We start from the raw sequence: 23,810 nt of genomic DNA on the forward strand, positions 1-23,810 counted from the left end.
AATGGGTCCCTGTCCATTTCTGTGTCTGGTCCATTTTCTGCTGTTATTTGTGCCAAATGCCAGAAGCATCCATTCAAATAATTGTGAGGCACCTTTACATAAGCTGATAATGACAAGTGACATTATATGTCACATTTTATATCATTAATGACTTAGTAAAGCCAGATACTGTGCAAATCAAAAATCAGCAGGCTCAATTAGAGACCGATAAATGACAGGAATTTCAAGGGGTTTGGAACACATTCTGTGGTGCTACGCTCTGTCAGGGGTGATGCACATTGTGCCAGGAAAAGGACCCAAACAATAAAATCTCCAATATATTTTTTTACATGACAAAACAGATGAAGACAATGGACAGCTTAAAATTAGATTGAGAAATGGACTTCATTCACCTTCATTAGTCTTAGAGAATACTGGCATTTAAACATAACTCCCAAAGGTATTTAAAGGCATTTACAATATTATGTGAACCAACAAGTATTTATAATGTCACTATGTGTGAAATAAAACAGTTTGTCCCCCAGGTCGTCTTGATAGAATCATAGAATCATACAGAACTGAAGAGGTCCTTTGTCCTATCAAGGCTGCAAATCTATACTTGTCCCACTTTCCAACACTTATTACAACATTTCAAGTGTTCATCTAAATACTTTTTACAGGTTGTGAGGTTTCCTGCCTCAACTACCACTCTTCCAGATTTCCACCACCCTCTGGGTGAAAATAAATTCCTCAAATTTCCTCTAACCCCCTTGTCCAGCACCTAGACATTATGCCTGTTTGTTATTGATCCTTCAAGTGTGAGGAACAGCTGTTTTCTATCAACCCTGTCAATGCCCCTCATAATCTTATACAGCTCAGTCAGGTCCCTGTCAGTCTTCTCTGCTCCAGAAAAAACAAGTGGAGCTTATTCAGCCTCATCATATAGCTGAATTGTTCCATTCCAGGCAACATCCTAATGAATTTGCTTCATAAAACACAGTAATAATCTAAGATCTGTTCGGCTCCAACATAATCTCTCTACTCTTATAATCTTTGCCATGACTGATAAAGGCAAATGTCTCATATGCGTATTTAATTACCCTATTAACCTGTAATGACATCTTCAAGGATCTATGGACAAGCACCCCACAAATATATGGATAGGAAGGGTTTAGGAGGATATGGGCAAATGCTGGCAAATAGGACTAGATTTAAATAGGATATTTGGTCAGCATGGAGGAGTTGGACCGAAGGGTCTAATTCTGTGTTGTATATCTCTATGACTCTATGACTGTAATTCCTGTGCGCTTCCCAGTATCATTCCTTTCACAGAGTACTCTCTTGTCTTGTAACTTCTTCCGAAGTACATCACCTCAAATGTATCTGGGTTAAATTTCACCTGCCCTAATTTGTTTATGTCCTCCTGTACCTTGAGACATTCTTCCTAGCAATCAACTACTCAGTAAATCCTCACCTCATTTTTTGTGGCAAACCTACTTATGATAGGCCCACATTTACTTCTGTATCATTTATATATCATGAACAATAAGACACCGTGCACTGATCCTTCTGGTATGCCACTGGACACTGGCTTCCAATCACATAAAAGCCTTCTACCACATCCTTTGTCTTCTACCACTAGCCAATTTTAGATTTAAGACCATAAGGCATAGAAGCAGAAATCAGGCCATTCAGCCCATTGAGTCTGCTCTGCCATTCAATTATGGTTGATAGGTTTCTCATCCCCCTTCTCCTGTAACCCTTGATCCCATTGATACTCAAGAATCTATTGATCTCAGTCTTAAATATACTCAATGACCTTGTCTCCACAGCCTTTTCTGGCAATGAATTCCATAGATTAACCATTCTCTGGCTGAAGAAGTTTCTCCTTATCTCCATTCTAAAAGGTCTTCCCTTTACTCTTAGGCTATGCCCTTGGGTCCTAATCTCTCCTACCAATGGAAACATCTTCTCAATATCTATTTAGTCCAAGCTATTCAGTAATCTGTATATTTCAATTAGATTCCCCCCTCATTCTTCTAAATTCCATGGAGTATAAATCCAGAGTCCTCAAACGGTTAACTTGCCAAGTTAAACTGGTTCCATTTGCTTTTACATTCATTATCAGTCTTCCACGTGGAATCTTGTCAAATGCTTTGCTGAAATCCACATAAAGTACATCAGCTGCACTAGCTTCATCTACAAAGCTGGTCATCTCCTTGAAAAATTTAACCAGATTTGTTACGCATAACCTTCCTCTGAAAACACCATACTGACTATCTTTGATCAAAGTTAATGGAGGAGGTGGAGATTAATTCTTTCCTTCAGGATTTTCTCCAATAGTTTGTCTACTACTGACGTAAAAGTCCATGGTTTGTAATTCCTTGTTTGTTTTTACCACCCTTCCTTGAAAAGTCGAACCACATTAATTCTCTGAACCTCCCTGTGGCCAGAGAGGAATTAAAAATTTGGGTAATTCCCTCCTTCAGCCCTCACAGCAGCCTGAGATACAACTCATCAGACCTGGGGATTTGTCCACTTTTAACCCTCGTCAAAACCTCCAATACCTCCTCACTCCCTATGACAGAAGATCAAGAGCCTCACAGTACCTGTTCCTGAATTCTGTACCTACATCCTCCTCCTGAGTGAAGACAGATGTGATGGAAAGTACTCACTTAGTACCCTACGATGTCCTCTGGCTCCACACACCGATTACCCCCTTGGTCCCTAATGGGCCCTGCTGTTTCCCGGGTCATCCACCTCCCTGTGATATACTAGAATATCTTGGGATTCTCCCTAATCCTGCCTGCCAGTGTTTCTTCATGCCTCCTCTAAACTCATCTGCTTTTTTGAGTTCTCTCCACACATTCTACGCTCCATAGGACCTCTGTTGATTTTCTCCCTGTGTGTCCTGTTAAAAGCCTCTCTGTTCCTTCTTATCTGTTTCTGAATATTTCTATTTTCTCTGAACTCTGAACTCATTGCTCCGACATGTATCCCTAAAGTGTCATTTCCCCCCCCCACTGTTCTGATGTAGATTTGCTCAGAACTAGCTGTTTCCAGTCTATGTTGGTCACATCCTGCCTTACTTTAATAAATTCTGCTTCCCCCAATCTAAACTGTTTTTCTACAGACCATTTTTTTCCAAATCCATAACAAACTTAGAATGTAGGGTGTTGTGGATGCTATCACTTCCAGTACCACCATGAATAGCTGTCTGGCTCTGTTCCCCAGAATTAGGTTAAAAATTACACAACACCAGGTTATAGTCGCACAGGTTTGCTTGGAAGTACAAGCTTTTGGAGCAATGCATCAGATAGGACTACCCGACAAAGGAGCAGTGCTCTTACAACTTGTACTTCAAAATAAACCTGTTGGACTATAAATTGATGTTGTGTGATTTTTAACTTTGTCCACCTCAGTCCAATACTGGCACCTCCACATCATGGCTACCCCAGAATTAAGTATAGCACTGCACCATCTTAGGTTCTATCTTCTAGGTGTAAAAAGCTTACTTGAATACCTTTCAAGAAATATGCCCTCTCCAAACCCTTTAAGCTGTGACTAAACCAGTTAATGTTGGGGAAGTTGAAATCCCCTAATATATTCACCCTATTATTGTTTTTACATGCTTCAGTAAATTGTCTGCACATCTGTTCTCTTGTGAATCACTGACTGTTTGGGTTCTGCAATGCATTCCTAGCCATGTGACTGTCCCCTTTTCATTTGTAAACTCTCCCCACAAAGTCTCATTTAAAGAGCCTTCAAAGGCTCTCAGCAGGGGTGGGATGTGGTGATTGTACCTAGGTCAGCCAGGTAGACTATTTAGAATATGAGCTGTCTGACTGGGGCTATTAATCTGGTCCAAACCAAGAGCCCTGGCTGACGGATATAAATAGGAGTATCAGAGGTTCTGTTCACTCTGAGAGCTGGCTCTGAGGAAGCTGGATCAGTGCCAAGAATTTTCCACATGTAAATAAAGGGTGACTTGGTGATGGGATTCTGCCCTCTGGTATTACTTCAGCCACCTCATTATTTAGCCTTATCTGCAGGTTATTAATTGCCAGAGTCTCCCAAAATTCCAATGCGGTTCCCGGACTGGCTGAGGTAGGCATGGTTACGCTGACTTTCTTGCTGGTGGACTGCATCTTGCCGCCCTTTAAAATCAGGTCCCAGGATCTGATTAAATCAGGGTAGTAAGTGAAATGTTAACTCCACTGTTTAAGAATTTCTTGAAATTTGCATGAAGGAATTCATCAATGCAACTTACTAGAAATCAATTTGGCAAATGTCTCATGGGAATCTTGTTTTAAATTGCCATTTTTGTTTTGCTACTTCTGTTTTCTGCCCCTCTTGGTAAAAGGAGACTCCTCTGAGAGCTACTGTGTGACAATAATTACCAACATATGGTGTTTCTCTGTCTCGTGTTTTTTTCTTTATTTTTCTATTCTGTAATTAAGGATTCTACCTAGGTACCTCTGTTCCTAAGACAGTGCTGTAAGTGGTGACTTATAAACTTTTCACTGTATTTGAGTACATGTGACAATAAAGCTAATTCAATTCAATTTTTGTCAGATTAAAACAGCAAGCCTATAAGTGCTTGTCTGTCTCCATAACGATGGCAAAATGGGACTTTCTCCTGCTGACATGTTGCACTGCTGACCGTGCATGAATTTCCAAGATTAAGGACATAATATTTGCAGCTACCCATGCCAGTTAGTGATGTTGGGATGTGGGGAAGTGCAAAAAAAATCACCAAAGAGGGCAGTGGCTTTGTTGGAATATTTGGAATGCTAAATGAAGATGCACAGCTGAAATCAAACTGTTTTGTTATGCAACTAACTGCCAGAAGGACACTGGCCTTTCAAAATGCTGTCAGACCCATCTCTCCCTGAATGTGATCTGGCAGGTGATGCACATTGTTATGAGCAAGTCCACAGGTGTGAATGTATTCTTTTTCATCCATGAGGTTGTCTATAAATGAGTTTTTTTTATGATGTGATTTTCTTTGCAATTTAGTAAATACTTGACCACATGTCAATATTTATGAAGAAATAAGCCAGACAGATCTCAAGTTAACACAAATAAGAAGTTAGTTTTATTGTAAAATGCTTTCAAATAAAATATAAAACTTATTAAAATAGATTAAAAACCTGTGCTGAATCTTGTCATACACATACAGACACATTAGTGTGCAAAACAGAACAAATTATACAACGGGAGAGTTGGAGATAAAATAAAGTTTTAACTCCACGAATAAAAAAGAATTATATGTTCAAATGATCATATGCTGGGTTTCCAGAATGTATGTTGACTGTTTTTTCTTCTGAAGACCATCTCATTTAAACTGCAACTGAGTATTATGATGCCTGAGATTCCTTTAATTTTTAAATTCTCTATCTTGATGACATAATTCTACTTCTAACAGTGATAGAGCCTGTGCTTTGGGATAAAGACTGTATAGGGAGTTCTGCTGTTACTGTTCCGTGTTCCTGCTCGCCTTCTTGATATTACCCTTGCTGTAGCAAGCAAGCTTATAAACTTAGATTTTCACAAGGTGTAGTTTCAGAAATGTGATAGCTGTTGGAACACAATGAGGACAATCCATGTTATCGACTGAGGTTCAGTCTACTGTTGTCAAAGCTATCGATATGCCGTTGAAGCAGATTTATGCATCTTCAAGGTGCTTTTATGCATAATGGGTTTTCTTATTTTTCTGGCGGTTTCTCCAGATAAGATGTTTGTTGTCTATTGTCATTAGGTTGTTTTCCCAGGACTTTCAAACAACGGCAGGTATGACATTCTGCAGGGCATCTGTCTAGACATATCTTCTGTTAATCCAGTTCAGCACTTTTCATAGGTCAGGTGAAATCTGTAGCCATTTTAAATTATAATGTACTGGCACCTTTAAAGTTGCTTTCCTTCAAACTAAAGTCCCAGGTATTAAATCAGTTGTTGAAATTAAAGATTATTAGCCTATATATGACAACTTTGTGGCAGCGTTTGCTTTAGGCAGTCAAACATTGTGTTGGATTCATAAAATTCCTATAGTGTGGAAGCAGGCCATTCAACCCATTGAGTCCACACCGACCCTCAGAACATCCCACCCTGACCAATCCCATCCCTATAATCCCACATTTCCCATGGCTAATTCACCTAACCTGCACATCTTTGGACTGTGGGCAGAAACTGGAGCGCCCAGAGGAAATCCATGCAGACATGGGGAGAATATGCAAACTCCACACAGACAGTTTCCCAGAGCTGGAATCAAACCTAGATCCTTGGTGCAAGGAGGCAACAGTGCTAATCACTGAGCCACCATGTCAACTCAATAGAGGAAATGCTATAATCTAGCCATCTATCTATGGCTCCAAAACATCATTATGTGGGCCATCGAAGGGACATCTGCCACTCTGTTGGTGCACGTCATATGTAACAGAGGCTGGGTAGATCGGGTCCTGCTTCAAGATTAGCTCCTTCATATGCTAGTAGTATCCTGCATTCACTGAGAAGATCAGCAGTTTATGGGCACATGTTCCTTTAAATTATATTAACCAGTCAAAATCCCTAAGTCACACTAATGTATTTGCTTTAACAAATGAAATAATTACTATAGAGTTTTAGATAAATAAGGAGCGCTGTTTGAAGCAAATAAAATTGAGGAAGACAATATTAAGGACTTGAAAATGTCATCATTATGATTGGTGTGTCAAATAATTAGCCTCAAAGTAGTGGTATATTGTGAGGAAAAGAGGGCCCATGTGGCACAGTGGTAATGTCCCTATCTCTGAGCTAAGAGGTCCACCTATTCCAGAGCTTTGTAATAACAACTCTGAGCAGGTTGTCAGAAAGTATCTATTACGAGAAGGAGAGGCTATTGCATTTTCAAACACAAAGTCCTCTTAAAGTAACAGAATTTTTAATGGCACTTCAACTGTATTGATCTTTTCTGCAGACCACCTCAGGGTAAGGACTGAAACAGAGTTAGAAGCTCTATGAAAGGTGGATGATTCAATTACCATTCTTGAACGTAAAGGCTTAGCTGGCTAAGAAGTTTCTAGTTGTCAGCTTGACAGTTACAAACAGCTCAAGTTCAAGGATGCCGAATACATTAACTAGTAGATCATAACAAAGAGTTGGACTGTGGGAATCTTACATGTTAGATGTATACTTTTTCCAAAAAATTGGCCTTGGTAATTCATTTACTCATTGGGTAAATTAGATGTCCTTGAGACAATGAAGGAAGACAAATTGGTAAAATAAACTGTTAACAGATCTGCAGAAAACAAACACAAAACCTAGCTGAGCTCAACTTTACCAACTGAAATGCAATTCAGGCTTACAATACCACTGACACTGCAATGAGTTTGATCAGGATATTTGACCTGGATGTGATACTCTTGTTTTTATGAAGGACTCAATAGATCACATGACCACTGATCAAGACTGACTTTTGATTATTTGTATTCAAGTGTTCACCATGAACAAATGTAAATAGTTTCATTTGAAGAAGAGCATAAATGTGCTTCTTGGTATCCTTCTCAATGATTGTACTTCATGCAATATCAATAAAAACAGAATGTCTAGTTATTTCTCGCATTACTCTTGTTAGATCTTGCTGTACACAAATGGCTTTTGATGTTTCCTTGCCTTACAACAGCGAATATACATTGAAACAAATCCATTGGCTGTAAAGCACTTTAGGATGTCCAAGAAGGTGCAGCATGAATGCATGTTCATTCATTATCAGAAGTAGTGTGTGAACACAATGTTTGAACTCCTCAGTATTCTGAGGAAGGGTCACTGGACCTGAAACATTAATTCTAATTTCTGTTCATAGATGCTGACAGACCTGCTGACCTTTTTCAGCAATTTCTGTTTTTGTTTATGTTTGAACTCATTGCAGCTGAACTGGCGCTGACTGTTGCTGAAATGTATAGCCACTTTACAGTCCCTAACACTATACCTTCACCCAGCCTCTGAAGCTATGGTCACCTTGTTACTGAGAAAGTGACCATTGCTTCCACCACAGAAAGGAAATGCAATTAGTCTGAAGCTATTTCCCAAGGATGACAGGGCAGTGATGTACCAGGCTGCACTAATTATCACACCTCCTTCCCTGTATATTTTTAAAGAAACTGCACGAAAATTGTTAATATCATTTTGCACATCTGGCATTGGGAAAATAGTAACAAAGCTAATGTATGAACCTATTTAAGTGTACACACAAATTGCTTGAAGTTATGTGATTATTTCCTCAATCACTTGAGCATCAGTATTTTTCATGGTCCAAATGATACGTGAATTGTGATTCACTTTCAACAATATGAAATATACTAAAAATGTCATTTGATTTGAGTTTAATAAACTAAACATGAATTTTTATGGAAAACTTGAAAATTCTCATGGCCACTCCAGAAGTGAATGTTCTGTTCCTGAGCATCCAAACATACAATTTTACCTATTTTCTGAAAAGCTAACCCTTCTGAATCAGTGTGGTATATGCAGCCCCCTCAATTAGCCTTGGGTATTTCTTGGTTGAAGCCGTTGACTATTTGTAGATCATTTAAACAATATTGTCAAAAATTTATTTTGTTTCTATAATTGCACAAAACTTAGAGGTCTTGACAACCAAACAAGTGCACAGAAGAAAAGTCATGGTTTGCCTGTATTGAGCACTGGGACTAGGAATCTTTCCAATACTCACTTCTCCAAGTTGATTTTGTAGCTTTCCTTTAACTGTTGTAATTGCTGTTAATTTGTGTGAAAATTAGAAAAGGTCAAATTATGAGCATTAATTCCAGTAAGCAGAGATCAGAGTGATTCACCATTTATGCATTTCGCACAATTTGGATTGGATTAAAACCTTTAAGAGAAAACCGTGAATGTGATAACAAATATCAGGATTGGGAATGCTGTGCTACCATTCTGCTGAACAATTATTGTGTTTCTGGTGTATGTCAGAAAAAATTTATTAATTATCCCCATCTCCTTGTTAGAACAATCTCTGAATAGCAAAGCATGATGACTATGACAGAGCAGAGACATAGCTGTGTGAATATAGCTGCTACCCCATGACTATGTGCATTACAATTAAAGAAAGAAAGGACATGCATTTATGTGGATCGTTTTTGAAGCAGAACAGGACAAATGGAAAATTGTGGGATCAATGCCTGTGTCCTGGCTATTCATTTGTACATGAATGACTCATACAAGGAAATTAAGCGTAACATTTTCAAGTTTGCTGATGACACAACACTAGGTGGGATTGTGAATGGTCACCAAGGTTTAAAAAGACTTCAGGGCAATTCAGGCAAAAGATATAAAAGAGACCTAAGAGGCAACTTTTTCAGACAGAGGGTGGTACGTGTATGGAATGAGCTGCTCCAGGAAGTGGTGGAGGCTGGTACAATTGCAACATTTAAAAAGCATCTGGATGAGTATATGAATAGGAAGGGTTTGGAGGAATTTGGGCCAAGTGCTGGCAAATAGGACAAGATTAGGTTACGATATCTGGTCGGCATGGACAAGTTGGACCGAAGGGTCTGTTTCCATGCTGTCCATCTCTATGACTCTGTGATATGTAGTCAAGGTAACTCTGGGAGTCAGTGGGTTTGTAATGAATATTATTAGGCAGCATATCCCCAGAAATGGAAACTGAAAATCAAGAAAGGGAAGGTAAAAGTCAGAGAAGGACCATGTGAGTTGGGGAGGGATGGAAGTTAGAAGAATAATTCATGAACTTTTCCAATTCCAGATGAGCAGGAAGCAGCTTTAATATATTCATCAATGTAGCAGAAGAAAGAAATATGATAGTGATCCCAAGTAAGATTGGAACAAAGAATGTTCAACATACCCCACAGAGACAGGCATATCTGGGACTCATTTGGATGTCTATTGACACACCTTCTAACTGGAGAAAGTAAGATAGAGTCATAGAAATGTACAGCACAAAAAAAAACCCTGTGGTTCACTTGTCCATGCTGACTAGATATCCTAACTTAATCTAGTCCCTATTTGCCAGCATTTGGCCCATATCCCTCTAAACCCTTCCTATTCATGTACCCATCCAGATGCCTTTCAAATGTTATAATTGTACCAGCCTCCACCACTTCCTCTGGCAGCTCATTCTGTGCACACACCATCCTGTGTGTGAAAAAGTTGCACTTAGGCCCCTGTTAAATCTTTCCCATCTCACCTTAAACCTATGCCCTCTAGCTTTGGACTCCCCTACCCTGGAAAACAATACCTTGTCTGTTCAATGCCCCTTTTGATTTTATAAATCTTTATAAGGTCACCCCTCAGTATCCGATGCTCCAGGTAAAATAGGCCCAATCTATTCAGCCTCTCCTTATAGCTCAAACCCTCCAACTCTGGCAACATCCTTGTAAATCTTTTCTGAACCCTTTCAAATTTAACATACTTCCTATTGCAGGGAGACAAGAATTTAATGTAATATTCCAAAAGTGGCCTAACCAATGTCCTGTATAGCTGTAATATGACCTCCTAACTCCTATATTCAATGCGCTTACCAATAAAGACAGGCGTACCAAATGCCTTCTTCACCACTCTGTTTACCTGCAACTCCACTTTCAAGGAACCATGCACCTGCACAAGGTCTCTTTGTTTGGGAGCGCACCCCACGGCCTTACCATTAAGTGTATAAGTCCTGCCCTGATTTGCCTTTCCAAAATGCAGCACCTCATATTTATCTAAATTAAATTCCATCTGCCACTCCTTGGCCAATCTGTTAGAAGATAAATTGTTCAGAGTGAGAATGACCTCAGCAAAATGGACAAGGGTGATTGTGGATGAGGACTGGACACTTGTAAGACAGCCTATCCCTACCTTTAAGGAAGAGGCAGAGAGCTCTCAGACTGTCCTGATGGTAGGTAGAGGAATTCCATGATGAAAGAGGAGTCAGCTGAGGCCAGGAATTTGGAAATTGTGGAACTGATTTAAAGTGTCAGAAGCACCACAAGCTTGCATATTATACCTTTAGTTCTCACAGCAACATAAAATGTATCCAATCAGACTGCATGATTTATCCACTAACATCATATATTTTAGAAAATTTATGATCGAGTAGCTTTCCTCAATCTTTCACTATCTGAAGGAAATGTGTCAGCTAACACCTTGAACTTGCGCAGAAAATCCCTGCTAATCCAGTCTGCTGTTATCCATGTATGCCCGTAAGATAATCATTTATAATTTGAAGTTGAACCAGATCAGCGAAGCAAACAACATAAGCATTGTGCCCGTTTGTAGTTATGTACCACTCATTCATTTTCATAGTAATTTGATGAGTACTTGTGTTTTTAAAAAAAGACTTCATTGTTATTTTTGAGTAGTTTATGTTACAACATGTCTGCAAGGATATTGTTCATCATATGCCCCATTTGATCTCTGAAACAAGACTTTTAAAGGGCATGTTTCTCGGCTATGAAGTATTTAATTGGGTTTTGTAACCATTTTCAGTCTTTCAATGTGCATGTTATTTGCATGCTCTTTCATTTGATTTTACATGGATTCTAGAAAAGCCTTTCTTACACTGCTGGGCAACAATGTAAGCGTCAAAGAAAAAAGCAAAGTGTTGCTGATGAGTAAAATGATTTTAGAAGTGAAAATACAACAGGCTAGGTAGAAGGCAGATTTTTTTTCTTTGAAGAGGCAGAGGCTCAAATCACCAGCTGAAAGGTGAAGCCAGGAATCCATGATCGGATTCCATGGTCAGCAGAAGGCCATGGTTTTGCCCCATTGTGAACAAATGTGAGCTGCTGAAGACATGGCCAACAGATTGTCAGTCCCAGCTGTGCCACCAGGAGCAATGGCAATTGCCATTCCCTGATGAACAGCAATGTAGACCACTCAGGCAGCCTGGTATTGTGTTAAGAGGCAGCTATCACAAGGCCAGTTTGGGTGAAGGGGAAACTAGCTGAGTCGACAATATTTTAGAGGTTGGGCGAGGTCAGGGGAATACTCCATTGGGCACAGGAGGACTTCCACATGTAGATGTCAATAAAATCACTCATAAAACTCCACTATCGCATCTGACCTATTAATGTTGCACTGGAACCTCTGAGGTTGCATTATCCCCAAGTCAGAAACCACTGGTACCAAGACCTTCTGCAAGGTCAATGTAAAATTTTATCACTCCTGCGAAGAGGCTTTCTTGTATTCCTTTTCCAGTTCTGATGAAGGATCACTGCTTGAAATGTTAATCTGTCTCTTCTTTTTATTGCAACCTTATGATGTTTCTTTATAATTTATGTGTCCTGAAAGAATATGTACATAGAGTTAGTTGAAGTAGGCTGTGAAGGGACTTTGGAACATTAATGGCTGCATGGACTAGTGATCCACATGGCCTGTTTATGTGCTGTATTCAGTATTGTTTCATTAAAATGCTATCAGTGCCAAAGTATTATTAGTAGTTCAGTGTTCACTGAAACTAACATTTGTCTTTACTGGCATTCACTGTAAATTGAACAAGCTTTCAGATGGACATTAAATTGCTTTTTTCTGTTCAAATGAAGGCCATACCAACTCAAAACAAATGCTAACATTGAACCCTGCCTGAATAACTTCTTGTTTACTGCTCCCTTTAGAGTATCCTCTCATTATCTGTACTAGTGAAATGATTAACATGATTGTTTCATTAATTACAGTGGTTCTTTTGTCACAGTAAAGAAACAGTTCCATCTGATTAGCTTAATGGAGATTCCAAGGTACATAATTAAAAACAGTGCAGTTTTTAGTCAGTATTACTTCTATGAAAGTGCTAAATAAACAAAACAATTAATGGGCTAAATGTCTTCTGTCTCAATTAAGATCATAATAATGCAAGAGCAAATTTAGACAATTTATAAAGCAGCGTAATCCAGAGATACTGAATGGAATCTCCTGGGCCTGAACAATGTGAGTCATAGCGGGAAGTTTGGCTAAATCTGTTGAGATGTTGAATGAAGTCATTCTCAATATTGAGATCAAAATGTCTCATTTTCCAACCAAGTGCTGGATGGTGAGATGAGATTTTCGCTAGTGAGAGGTCTAGTAATTGAGATTATCACTCATTATCACCCTTGTTATTACTTAATTTCACCTTCTTTAATACACATCCTCTCATTGTACCACCCACTGGATAGAAACTAGACTCTAAAAATTCCTGACATGAAAGCCACATAGAGAAGTTGGAGGTATCATCTCATTGCTTCCTCCTCCAGACTTCTATCTTGGTCACCTGCCACTAAGGTCTTAGAGTATGCTCCATGGACATGCAGGGAAAGTGGTAATGTGGGAGGGGGGGGGGGGGGTCAACAATTGTTAGCACCATTCCGGCTTCTACTGAAGTAAAGTGGATGTCTAATTCTAGCATGTTTACTTGATGGATCTGGGACTGCTAGTGTAAATTGAGTATATAAAAATATAGATAAACAGTTTGGTTAGGGATTTTGGGAAGTGCAAAGCCAATTGGATTGATGGGGAAGACTACCAGGAAAGGAATGTATTCATTTGGAGATTTATCGATTCAATGAGGCTGAGCCTGAGACTCACTGTAATGAGTTAATGCTTTTGCCTTCCATTCTGCTATAAATAATAAGTGAACAATGGAGATAAAAATAGCTATAACCACTCCCAGAGTGGACGGGGTTAAATGCTTCTGTGAGGGAGGGAGCTTCAGGTTTGAGCTGTTGCCTGGTGCAGGTGGGGGGAAAAGAATAAGAGGTGCAGAGGGCATGCAGGGTTTGTGTTATGCGTGTGTAAAGCATGCGGTTGTGAGAGTATTAAGAGAGTGGTAGATCTTGGTGGGAGAGGGGTACAGTAGCAGAGTTCGACTGAGTGTGAGATAGTTGAGAGAAGGTAGTGGCACTTATCTGTTAGAACACAGAAGGTCATTAAACTTCTTGCAGCATTGGTGGGAATCCCTCCACACTATGGGCAATATACCAACACTGGTGGCGACTTTGGATCAACCTACCATGGTTTCCTAGGGCAGTCCTGAGGATGGAGGAAAGCCCTCCTTTGTACCACCCTATCCACCAGGATCTCTAGGTCCCTGTAGGCAAAGAAAGCTGCCAAATTGCCTCTGTCAGCCAACGCTGGAGCAGTTTTTTCCACACTGCAACTACAAGTGTGCAGTTCCTGGCTTGCAGCAATTGACCTGGTGTGCAGCATATATCCTTGAAAGCCCCAGCAGCAACAAGTACTGCTTTCACTGCTGAATGCAAGATAGCCCTCAAGCAATGTCATAGCGGCATGATACATACATTATTAAATGAGCAGCAGAGAATTGCATGAGACAACTCACTAGAGTTCACAGAGAGAAACTTTCCATGAAGTGACACATTGGTACAAGAAGGCAGCTCACAACCACTGCCTTGGTAGGTCCGATCAAGGACAGTAGTGGGAGACTGTGTATTGATTCAGAAGAGAGAGGAGAGGTCTTGAATGAGTACTTTTCTTCAGTATTTACAAATGAGAGGGACCGTATTGTTGAAGAGGAGAGTATGAATCGGACTGGTAAGCTAGGGGAGATACTTGTTAGGAAGGAAGATGTATGAGCATTTTGAAAAACTTGAGGATAGACAAGTCCCCCGGGCCTGACGGGATATATCCTAGGATTATGTGGGAAGCAAGAGAGGAAATTGCAGAGCCGTTGGCAATGATCTTTTCATCTTCACTGTCAACGGGGATGGTACCAGGAGACTGGAAAGTGGCGAATGTTGTGCCCCTGTTCAAAAAAGGGAATAGGGATAACCCCGGGAAATACAGGCCAGTTAGTCTTACTTCGGTGGTAGGCAAAGTAATGGAAAGGGTACTGAGGGATATGATTTATGAGTATCTGGAAAGACACTGCTTGATTAGGGACAGCCAGCACAGACTTGTGAGGGGTAGGTCTTGCTTTCAAGTCTTATTAAGTTCTTTGAGGAGGTGACCAAGCATGTGGATGAGGGTAGAGCAGTGGATGTAGTGTACATGGATTTTAGTAAGGCATTTGATAAGGTTCCCCATGGTAGGCTTATGCAGAAAGTCAGGATGCATGGGATAGTGGGAAATTTGGCCAGTTAGATAGAGAACTGGCTAACTGGTCGAAGTCAGAGAGTGGTGGTAGATGGTAAATATTCAGCCTGGAGCTCAATTACAAGTGGAGTTCCGCAGGGATCAGTTTTGGGTCCTCTGCTGTTTGTAATTTTTATTAATGACTTGGAAGAGGGAGTCGAAGGGTGGGTCAGTAAATTTGCAGATGATATGAAGATTGGTGGAGTTGTGGATAGTGAGGAGGGCTGTTGTTGGCTGCAAAGGGACTTAGATATGATGCAGAACTGGGCTGAGGGGTGGCAGATGGAGTTCAACCCTGTCAAGTGTGAGGTTGTCCATTTTGGAAGGACAAATAAGTATGTGGAATACAGGGTTAACGGTAGGGTTCTTAGTAAGGTGGCAGAGCAGAGGGACCTTGGGGTCTATGTTCATAGCTTTTTGAAAGTTGCCACTCAGGTGGATAGAGCTTGTAAGAAGGCCTATGGTGTATTAGCGTTCATTAGCAGAGGGATTGAATTCCCGAGTCGTGAGGTGATGTTGCAGCTGTACAGGACCTTGGTAAGGCCACGTTTGGAGTACTGTGTGCAGTTCTGGTCGTCTCATTTTAGGAAAGATGTGGAAGCTTTGGAGAGTGTGCAGAGGAGATTTACCAGGATGTTGCCTGGAATGGAGAATAGGTCGTACGAGGATAGGTTGAGAGTGCTAGGCCTTTTCTCATTGGAACGGCGAAGGATGAGGGATGACTTGATAGAGGTTTATAAGATGATCTGGGGAATAGGTAGAGTGGACAGTCAGAGACTTTTTTCCCGGGTACAATGGTGTTACAAGGGGACATAAATTTAAGGTGGAAGGTATAGGGGGGATGTCAGGGGTAGGTTCTTTACCCAGAGAGTGGTGGGGGCATGGAATGCGCTGCTGTGGGAGTGGCAGAGTCAGAATCATTGGTGACCTTTAAGCGGCAATTGGATAGGTACATGGATGGGTGCTTAACCTCGGACAAATGTTCGGCACAACATCGTAGGCCGAAGAGCCTGTTCTGGGCTGTATTGTTCTATGTTCTAACCACCTTCTCATCTTGCACACCTCAGAACATAATTTTTTTAATATTCGTTTGTCGGATGTGGGCGTTACTGGCTGGCCAGCATTTATTGCCTGTCCCTAGTTGCCCGTGAGAAGGTGGTGGTGAGCTGCCTTCTTGATCTGCTGCAGTCCACCTGCTATGAGTTGATTCACAATGCCCATTAGGAAGAGAATTCCAGAATTCTAGAATAACAAATCTTAAAGGGAACAACAATGTGAGAAAAGTATGCTTGGTAAGTGGACGTTGATCGATGAGTTATTAATAACATTGCATATATATGCTATTCCTTCCAATTTTTGCATCTTCTCTTGGGTTACCAGCAAATATTTCCTTTCGGGCTTGTTATTTGCTTCTTTTGTTATTTTGTCATTTTAATTCTGATCATGACAAATCAGCTTTGTAAATTTACCTGACAGGTTACTGCTTTAATGAATAATCAAATGATGGAAGAAGGAGCATACAAAGATAGTAGAATAGTTTTATCTTAACTCACCGGTGGAAAACAGGATGCAGTGGTATATTTATACCCAGTTGATGCAACACTCATGTGTCTCAATACAAAGAACTGCAGATGTTGGAAATCAAACAAAAATAGAAAATGCTGGAGAGACTCAGTAGGTCTTGCAGCATCTGTGGAGAGAAAGCAGAGTTAATGTTTTGAGTCCAGTAACACCTCTTCACAACCCAATCTTGTCAGTTTCCTAGTAAGTTAAAAACGCACAAAGAAACTCTGAATTATGCTGGAGTGCTGCCATAACTTCAATGGAACACTGGTGGAGCCCCTTGGTGAAATGGTGATTGCAATGTGTTTTGTGCCTTGCATACCATGGGAATAGCTTTCACCTGATGAAGGAGCAGCACTCGAAAGCTTATTATTTCAAATACGGCATGGTGGCTCAGTGGTTAGTACTGCTACCTCACAGCGCCAGGAGCCCAGGTTAGATTCCAACCTCAGGCGACAGTCTGTGTGGAGTTTGCACATTCTCCCTGTGTCTGCATGGGATTCCTCCCACACATCAAAGATGTGCAGATCAGGTGAATTGGCCATGCTAAATTGCCCATAGTGTTAGGTGTATTAAGCAGGGGTTAATATAGGGGGATGGGTTACTCTTCAGAGGGTCAGTGTGGACTTGTTGAGCTGAAGGCCCTGTTTCCACACTGCAGGGAATCCAATCTCTCCTATTTAAGTAAACCTGTTGCACTATAATCTAGTGTTTTGTGACTTTGTGGTTTAAGGCACACTGTTTCCTTAAGATGTATCATTTTCTTCACCCGTTTCTATGACTTGTGGATAGTAAACACAGCAATTAACATTTTCACTATCCCCTTCCCTCATGAAGCGTGTTGCACTGCTGTCATCCAGAGAGGAATCACTCATATCTCAAACAGGACATCTGCTGGTGACCATCTGATGAAGCTATGCTTCATGAAATAGAGAGAGGCTTCTGTGCAGGACTACTTCACAATGCACCATCAAGTAATATTTTCTTGGTCTACTACTAATTTTGCTGTCCATCAATTTTTGCTAACTTTCTTTATTCTATAGAACCTTGAGGGCAATTTTGTTAGCACTGATTTCCCACCAGCATTTATTGCTCAAGAGAAATTGGACTTAATAAAGTGTTGGTGAACAGTCGTCTTAAAGTCTGAGAGACTTTTTCTGTCTGTTCAAAGGAATCTTTAAAGTCAATCACATTCTTTGGGGTTTGGAGTCACATACAGGCCAGGCTAAGTAAGGACAGCAGATTTCTTTCCTCAAAGAACATTAATGAACTGGATTCTTCAAAAGAAAACTGATATTCATCATTCCTGAGACCAATTTGTTTTTAATTCCAGAGATAGCGGCTTCTTTGGAATTAAATGGTAATGCAATTGTAAGATTTGAAGACGTGAATAATTACATTAAGTAAGTGGACCTCGACCTTCTAAAAGGACAAGGCAGATGTTACATGGGAACGCCACCATCTACAAGCTCCCCTTCATTCCACACACTATCCTGATTTGGTATTTCTATCACTGTTGCTTTGCTGTTGCTGGATCAAAATCCTGGAACTCCTTCCTTGGAACAGCGCTGTGGATATAGCTAAGTCACCTGGCTGGGCGGTTCAAGAAGGCAGCTCACCACCACCTTCTCACAGACAGTTAGGAATGGACAGTAAATGTTGGCCGAGTGTATAAAATAAGTCCAGTAACACAACTACTGTGCCAGTGTAGCCTATAAACAGTATATCATGTTATGTTTGTTAAATAGGGAAACACCTACCTATACAAAGCCTCTAAATAGGTGACTATTATATACATTTGGGAAAACTGTGATGAAGAATCAATTTTTAGTCAGTTGGTATACATTACATTGGTACATTAATTACTGGACTTTGAAAAGATCCCTTTAGGCATTTCTTAGCAATAACCAAAGGGATATATCTAGAATCATGCTTAAAATAAAATCAACGTCATAAGATTAATGTAAAAAAAAGTGCCATCCAAGCTATAAAGCTGCTTCATTTGAAAATATACTGACTATGATTAGGCCAACAGCAGTTGCTGATAATAGAACTGATGATAAATACTTAATTTTATTTTGTAAAGCTGTCTCCTCCAATTTCTCCAGAGTAGTGACTTCTGAAGTATGAGAGATGATTATGAAGCTTGCATCTGGGTAGTGCAATAAACTAGAACACTAGAACACCTTTAGGACTTGAAATTGAGGTCAGCCCATATTCTTGAAATGAAAGTGTGAAGTCTTTGCTGGTATCATAGATTCCAAATGAGCTAGTTTTGACAGACTCAGTTCCGGACCTGAAAGATGTACAGCACAAAACTGACCCATATTTGTAATTAATTGAGGTGCACTCTAGGTCTGATTTTGGGAGGCTATGTAAATGGATGCTGTAAAGACTGGAAATGTCATTAATGGAGTAGTGGTGTTTTCCTTGGGTTGAAGTTCTAGTCATAATAAATCACATCAAAATATTTCAAACATATGGTTTATGTTTTTAAGTGCTGAAAATATTATGCAAGCAAATGTTAAATATACATTGTTGCAGCAAGTCAAAGGAGTTTTTTTTCAACTGTATTCATTGATGTGCTTGACAGACGCTTCACATGGCAGACATCTCAAACTAATGAGAAAAACTGATGGCTTAAAAAGTGGAGCAGTAAAATTTCCTGATACTCACCTGTCCTAAAACATACACCTTCACTAAATGCTTTATCAAATTAACAGTCAAATTAGAATGAACTTATAATGTTGCTCAGGATCTTTTATAACATAACGTGGGTTGAATTCACAGCTTATTTCAAGAAGAGAAAGTGGGAGAGAAGGAGATGGAGAAAAAGACAACAAGAAAGAGCAAGTTACAATGGTTTGCACAACAGCACATAGTAGGCGAATATAGCTAAACCAATTCTGCACTCCTTTAGGCACTTATGCAGTCTCAACCCATAGGTAACCTGCTATCAGGAAATAAGCTAAGCTTTTGCCTAAATTGTCAACTTAATTAACTTCTGAATTAACTGGAGTCACATAATCTGCTACCTTTTTTTAAGGAAAAATTGTGTGCAAATTGTTTTTCTATTTGGTAGATATAATAAGTGTCTTCTGCTTTTGAAATGCAGGGAGTAGCCATTCGAGCCAGGACTGGGCTATCCAGTGGCCTACAACAGAAACTGGGAAAGAGAACACTCCTGTCAGCCAAGCAGAACCAGTCCAGTGGCCTGGATGCCATATGGCGCACAGTCCCAAATTCCCATCAAAGTTCATGCAGCAAGACTTTCATTCAGTGCCTGCACTGGGACCCACTTGTACATACACAGATAGACTGACCATTGGAGATCCAATCGGACTTTACCCTACATTTGAGAGTGGGCCAAGTTCTCTGCCACCTTCTCCACGACAACGGCATGCTATGCATACTCCTCCACGAACTCCTCCCATAGTTACAACAATGACACCTCCAGGAACTCCTCCAGTGAGAAGAAGGAATAAGTTGAAACCACCTGGAACACCTCCGCCAACCTCTCGTAAACTGATTCACCTCATTCCTGGTTTCACTGCATTGCACCGAAGTAAATCACATGAGTTCCAGCTAGGAAACCGAGTGGAAGAAACCCAAACGCCAAAGTAAGTTAAACACTCTTAATGCATCATTCTTTCTCTTTTGAACTTTATCACTTACATTTGTGTTATCACAACAATGCTGTCTTAATATTAAAACAATTTAAAAATAAATTGATAATATCTATATCTGTCAATAGCTATGTAGATTTTGAAGACAATAACATGGTGTAAATTAAGCTGGACAGATGGAAGTTATTTTCACCCAATTATGCTTTTGGCAAGGTAACTTCTGTGTTGAAAATCTGGCACAGTGTACTGCAAATTGCTAACACTTATATTTTTAAAATATTGGTCAGAAGGATGTTGTGGCAGAGCCTCTAAAAGTGTCTGCCTTGGTTAGATTTTCCTCTGCTCATTTAGGTTTCCAGTTTTTTTTGTTGGCAAGTTGCTGAACTTGAAAGCTAATAGCAGTGCAATGAGAGAAGCTATGGGAAAGAACTTACCAGCCCCTGAACAACATGGGCTTTGATAAAACAGGATGTACCTGGCAGAAATGAGATTCTCAATGTCGAGAGGAAAAATTCTGTTTGAAATTAGAAGGCAACAGTTCCCAACATGAAAATCAGAATGGGTACCTGGTGTTTTTGGCTCACCACTCCAAGGAAAGAAACTGCTCATCTATCTACAAAGACTGCCATTGGACAGGTACCAGCCTCTGCACACCCTCATGCCACATCTCTGACCAATTACAATACAGTTCTGTACTTCAGTGTTGCACTTTGGAGTGCACCAGCACCTTACGTTACAATGCTGCCACCAGAAAAGGCTGCCAGCTCATAGATTAGACCAGATTGCATTTCAGGACTCTACGCCTGTTCCATTAGTACTTATTCACTTGTGTCTGCTTGGATGCTCACAACATCTCTGCTTTACCTTTTTGTACTTTGTCCCCTCAGCTAACGTCTAAAAGCTCATGGTGCTTCTGTCTTAACCTGTCTTTTAACGCAGGCACAAAGCCAGACAGCTTATCCTAGTTACCCGTAGTGATCAGTCAAGGGGAAGAATGTGTTTCTGTAGAGACCATGCTATGTCAATCTCAGACCTACACCACGTGCCCGCAGCAGAAGTGGAAAAACACTGAATGTGCTTCAACTAGATGGTTATGTCTCAAAATCAAAGGAAAGTAGTCCTCTGTTAATCTTCAGTTGGGGTTACTGTCACAGTAAGTCAAGGGAACCTGAAATATTGGCTACAGTCATTCTGCAGTCGCTGGGGCTGTCCAGTGAGTGCACATCATTCCTGTCTGAGGAGTGGGCCACAATCAGACGTTCAGACCCAGTACAATCAGACTAGGCAATCACGGTTTGTCAGGGTCCACTGCTGTTATAGGGAAGTTGGGGAAGTCAGTTGTATGGACTGGAGGCAGCTTGCTGGGATGCAAAGGGGGCAGTGATTGTGAATGAGGGAGACAGGCATGGATTATTTGTGTGGGGAGGTTGAGGCAAGGGGAGCAAGTTATTGACAGTTGCATTGAATCTTACCATGATGGAGAGACAGCAAAGCACAGCGATTGGCATGACGAAGCTGTATGGCCAGAGCTCTTGGGGGTTAATATTGAGAGATGAAGTTGTAATTCCAAGTAGTATGTGGGAATGTGTGGAGGCTTGGTACTGATGGGGTTGACAGTAAGTGCAAGAAAAAAAGGAACAGAAATTCAAGGAGGACTTCTTGATTTGCAGACTGAGACTGTGACTCACTGTGTCAAGTGCAGCTAGCTTTGCCTTCCGTACTCACGTCACCCATAAAAAGCTCGCTGGAAATGCAAAATGGGTGCAACCACACCCATAGAGAGTGAAGTAAGTGTTTATTTTATTCTGCGTGAGCTTATAGGTTCTATGATTTGAAGCTCTTCAAGGGGCAATTTCATTAATGAGGCACTTACATAGTTTGAGTGGAACTCATCTGTAATCATAGAATTCTGCATGTGAAATGCACGCACTGTTCAACCAAGTGGGATACAATTCATAGCCGCAATCTTCACCATCTCAATGGTCATTGCAGATTGATCATTGTCACCTCTGTGAAGCAGAAATAATCATGACAACATTAAAAGTGGCACCTATGGGCCACAATACATAAAGAGAATCTAAGATCTCATAGGTAGCTGAAGGGCATGGAATTGATTTCCTCTCACCTTGGACTGTAAGTATTCATCAACTTGCTTTTATAAGCTGCCTTTCATGGGTGATGGGGCATGATTTCAATAATCCTACTGACTTAAAACTCTGTTGCTAAGAGCTCTGAGTTGCACCCTGCTGATGTATGAGGTGGATGGGTGCCTATCTCTCCACACAGAGTATTGTGGCAGCACCATTGCAATGCAACGCTATCAGTGAGCTCCAAAGTGCAGCTTTGAGGAGGAGAACTCTAAACCAAGTTATTCTGAAATATGGAATGATGTTGTTGTGATGGTGGTGCATTTCGGATGCCAGCCTCCAATGTTGGGGCTGTATTTCAATGAAATCTGTAATGTTGAGGTCTGCTGGCCAAGGTGGGGTCCCAGAGGAACAAGTGGTAAGCTAGAGTCGCTAAGTATTCACTGTAACTTTCATGTTGTGAATTGTTGCCATCTGGTTTTCATCTCCAAATGGAAGAATAGCAAACTGCATATCAATGAGGCGAGATTAGAAACTTATGAAATATAAAACATGAACATCATCCTCTTTCTCATTTCACTGATCTAACCTTGGATGGAAAGTTGAACGTTTTTCTCAAATATCGAGAATCTCATTGTTCCAATGTCAGCTAATTTTCCCAACTGACTCGCAGTTGCCCACATCACTTCGGAGGCAGGCAAATCATGGCTTCTCATTCTGTGTTTTCTTTGTGCATTCATCTTGAAAATGCAGAAATGGAACAATTTTATAGCATCATAGAATTTTATGGTTGAGAAGAAGATTATTTGGCCCATTGTGTATGTACTGATCCCCTGAAAGAGTTAAATTTTAAATGGACTTACACAGTGGAAATTTGTTTTGAATACTGTAATACACTGTAATATCAAAAAATAAACTCTATGCACAAATAATAAGCATAAATGAAAATATCACTAAATGTGTTTTCCAGGCCTTGAAAAGGAAAAATGAACAACTAATCACAAAGTTTCCAATTATTTACAAATTAAATTATCACTTAGTGAATTGATTGCTGTCTTCCCTAACGAGTTGCATTTTTAAAAAATAAAATCTAATTATGCAGAACCAAGCTGCTGTTGGGACAATGAACTGCATTGATAACACCTTTATCTTTTCTGTTCTAATTGATACATTATGCTGGCAGGTATTAGGTGTGGGATCCACGAGGCAAAAATAAAACATCATTGATCTTGGGAATATGGATACAGGAATTGATCTTTCAGTTGAATTGCAGATTTTGGCTGATTTCCCTCTGAATTGCCACTTTTCTACCATTTTCATTTGATGCCCTAAAATCAGTCTTGAATATTTCTATTATCCAAGTTTCTTCATCATGTTTGAGGGAGTGAATTCCATATGTAAAGGTTTTCTAATGCCACTCATTTTTAGCCTTAGTGCTTAAGTTTTAATTTTAAGGTTGAGTTCCCATATCTTGGATTTCCTGGAGAGGAAATGGTTT

General features: G+C 40.3%; 1 protein-coding gene across 1 annotated transcript in view; it reads left to right on the plus strand.

Moving 5' to 3' along the window:
- The window catches only part of ksr2 (kinase suppressor of ras 2), a 396,641-nt gene that overhangs the window by 102,310 nt on the left and 270,521 nt on the right, over positions 1-23,810 (plus strand). The window contains exon 4 of the mRNA XM_088000110.1: positions 19,715-20,219. Within this exon, the coding sequence (XP_087856236.1) occupies positions 19,715-20,219 (505 nt within the window). The remainder of the gene's footprint in view (positions 1-19,714; positions 20,220-23,810) is intronic.

The sequence above is a fragment of the Chiloscyllium plagiosum genome, unplaced genomic scaffold (genome assembly GCF_037043375.1).
Source record: "Chiloscyllium plagiosum isolate Xiang-an unplaced genomic scaffold, Cpla_swu_hap1 HiC_scaffold_24, whole genome shotgun sequence".
NCBI classification, from domain to species: domain Eukaryota; kingdom Metazoa; phylum Chordata; class Chondrichthyes; order Orectolobiformes; family Hemiscylliidae; genus Chiloscyllium; species Chiloscyllium plagiosum.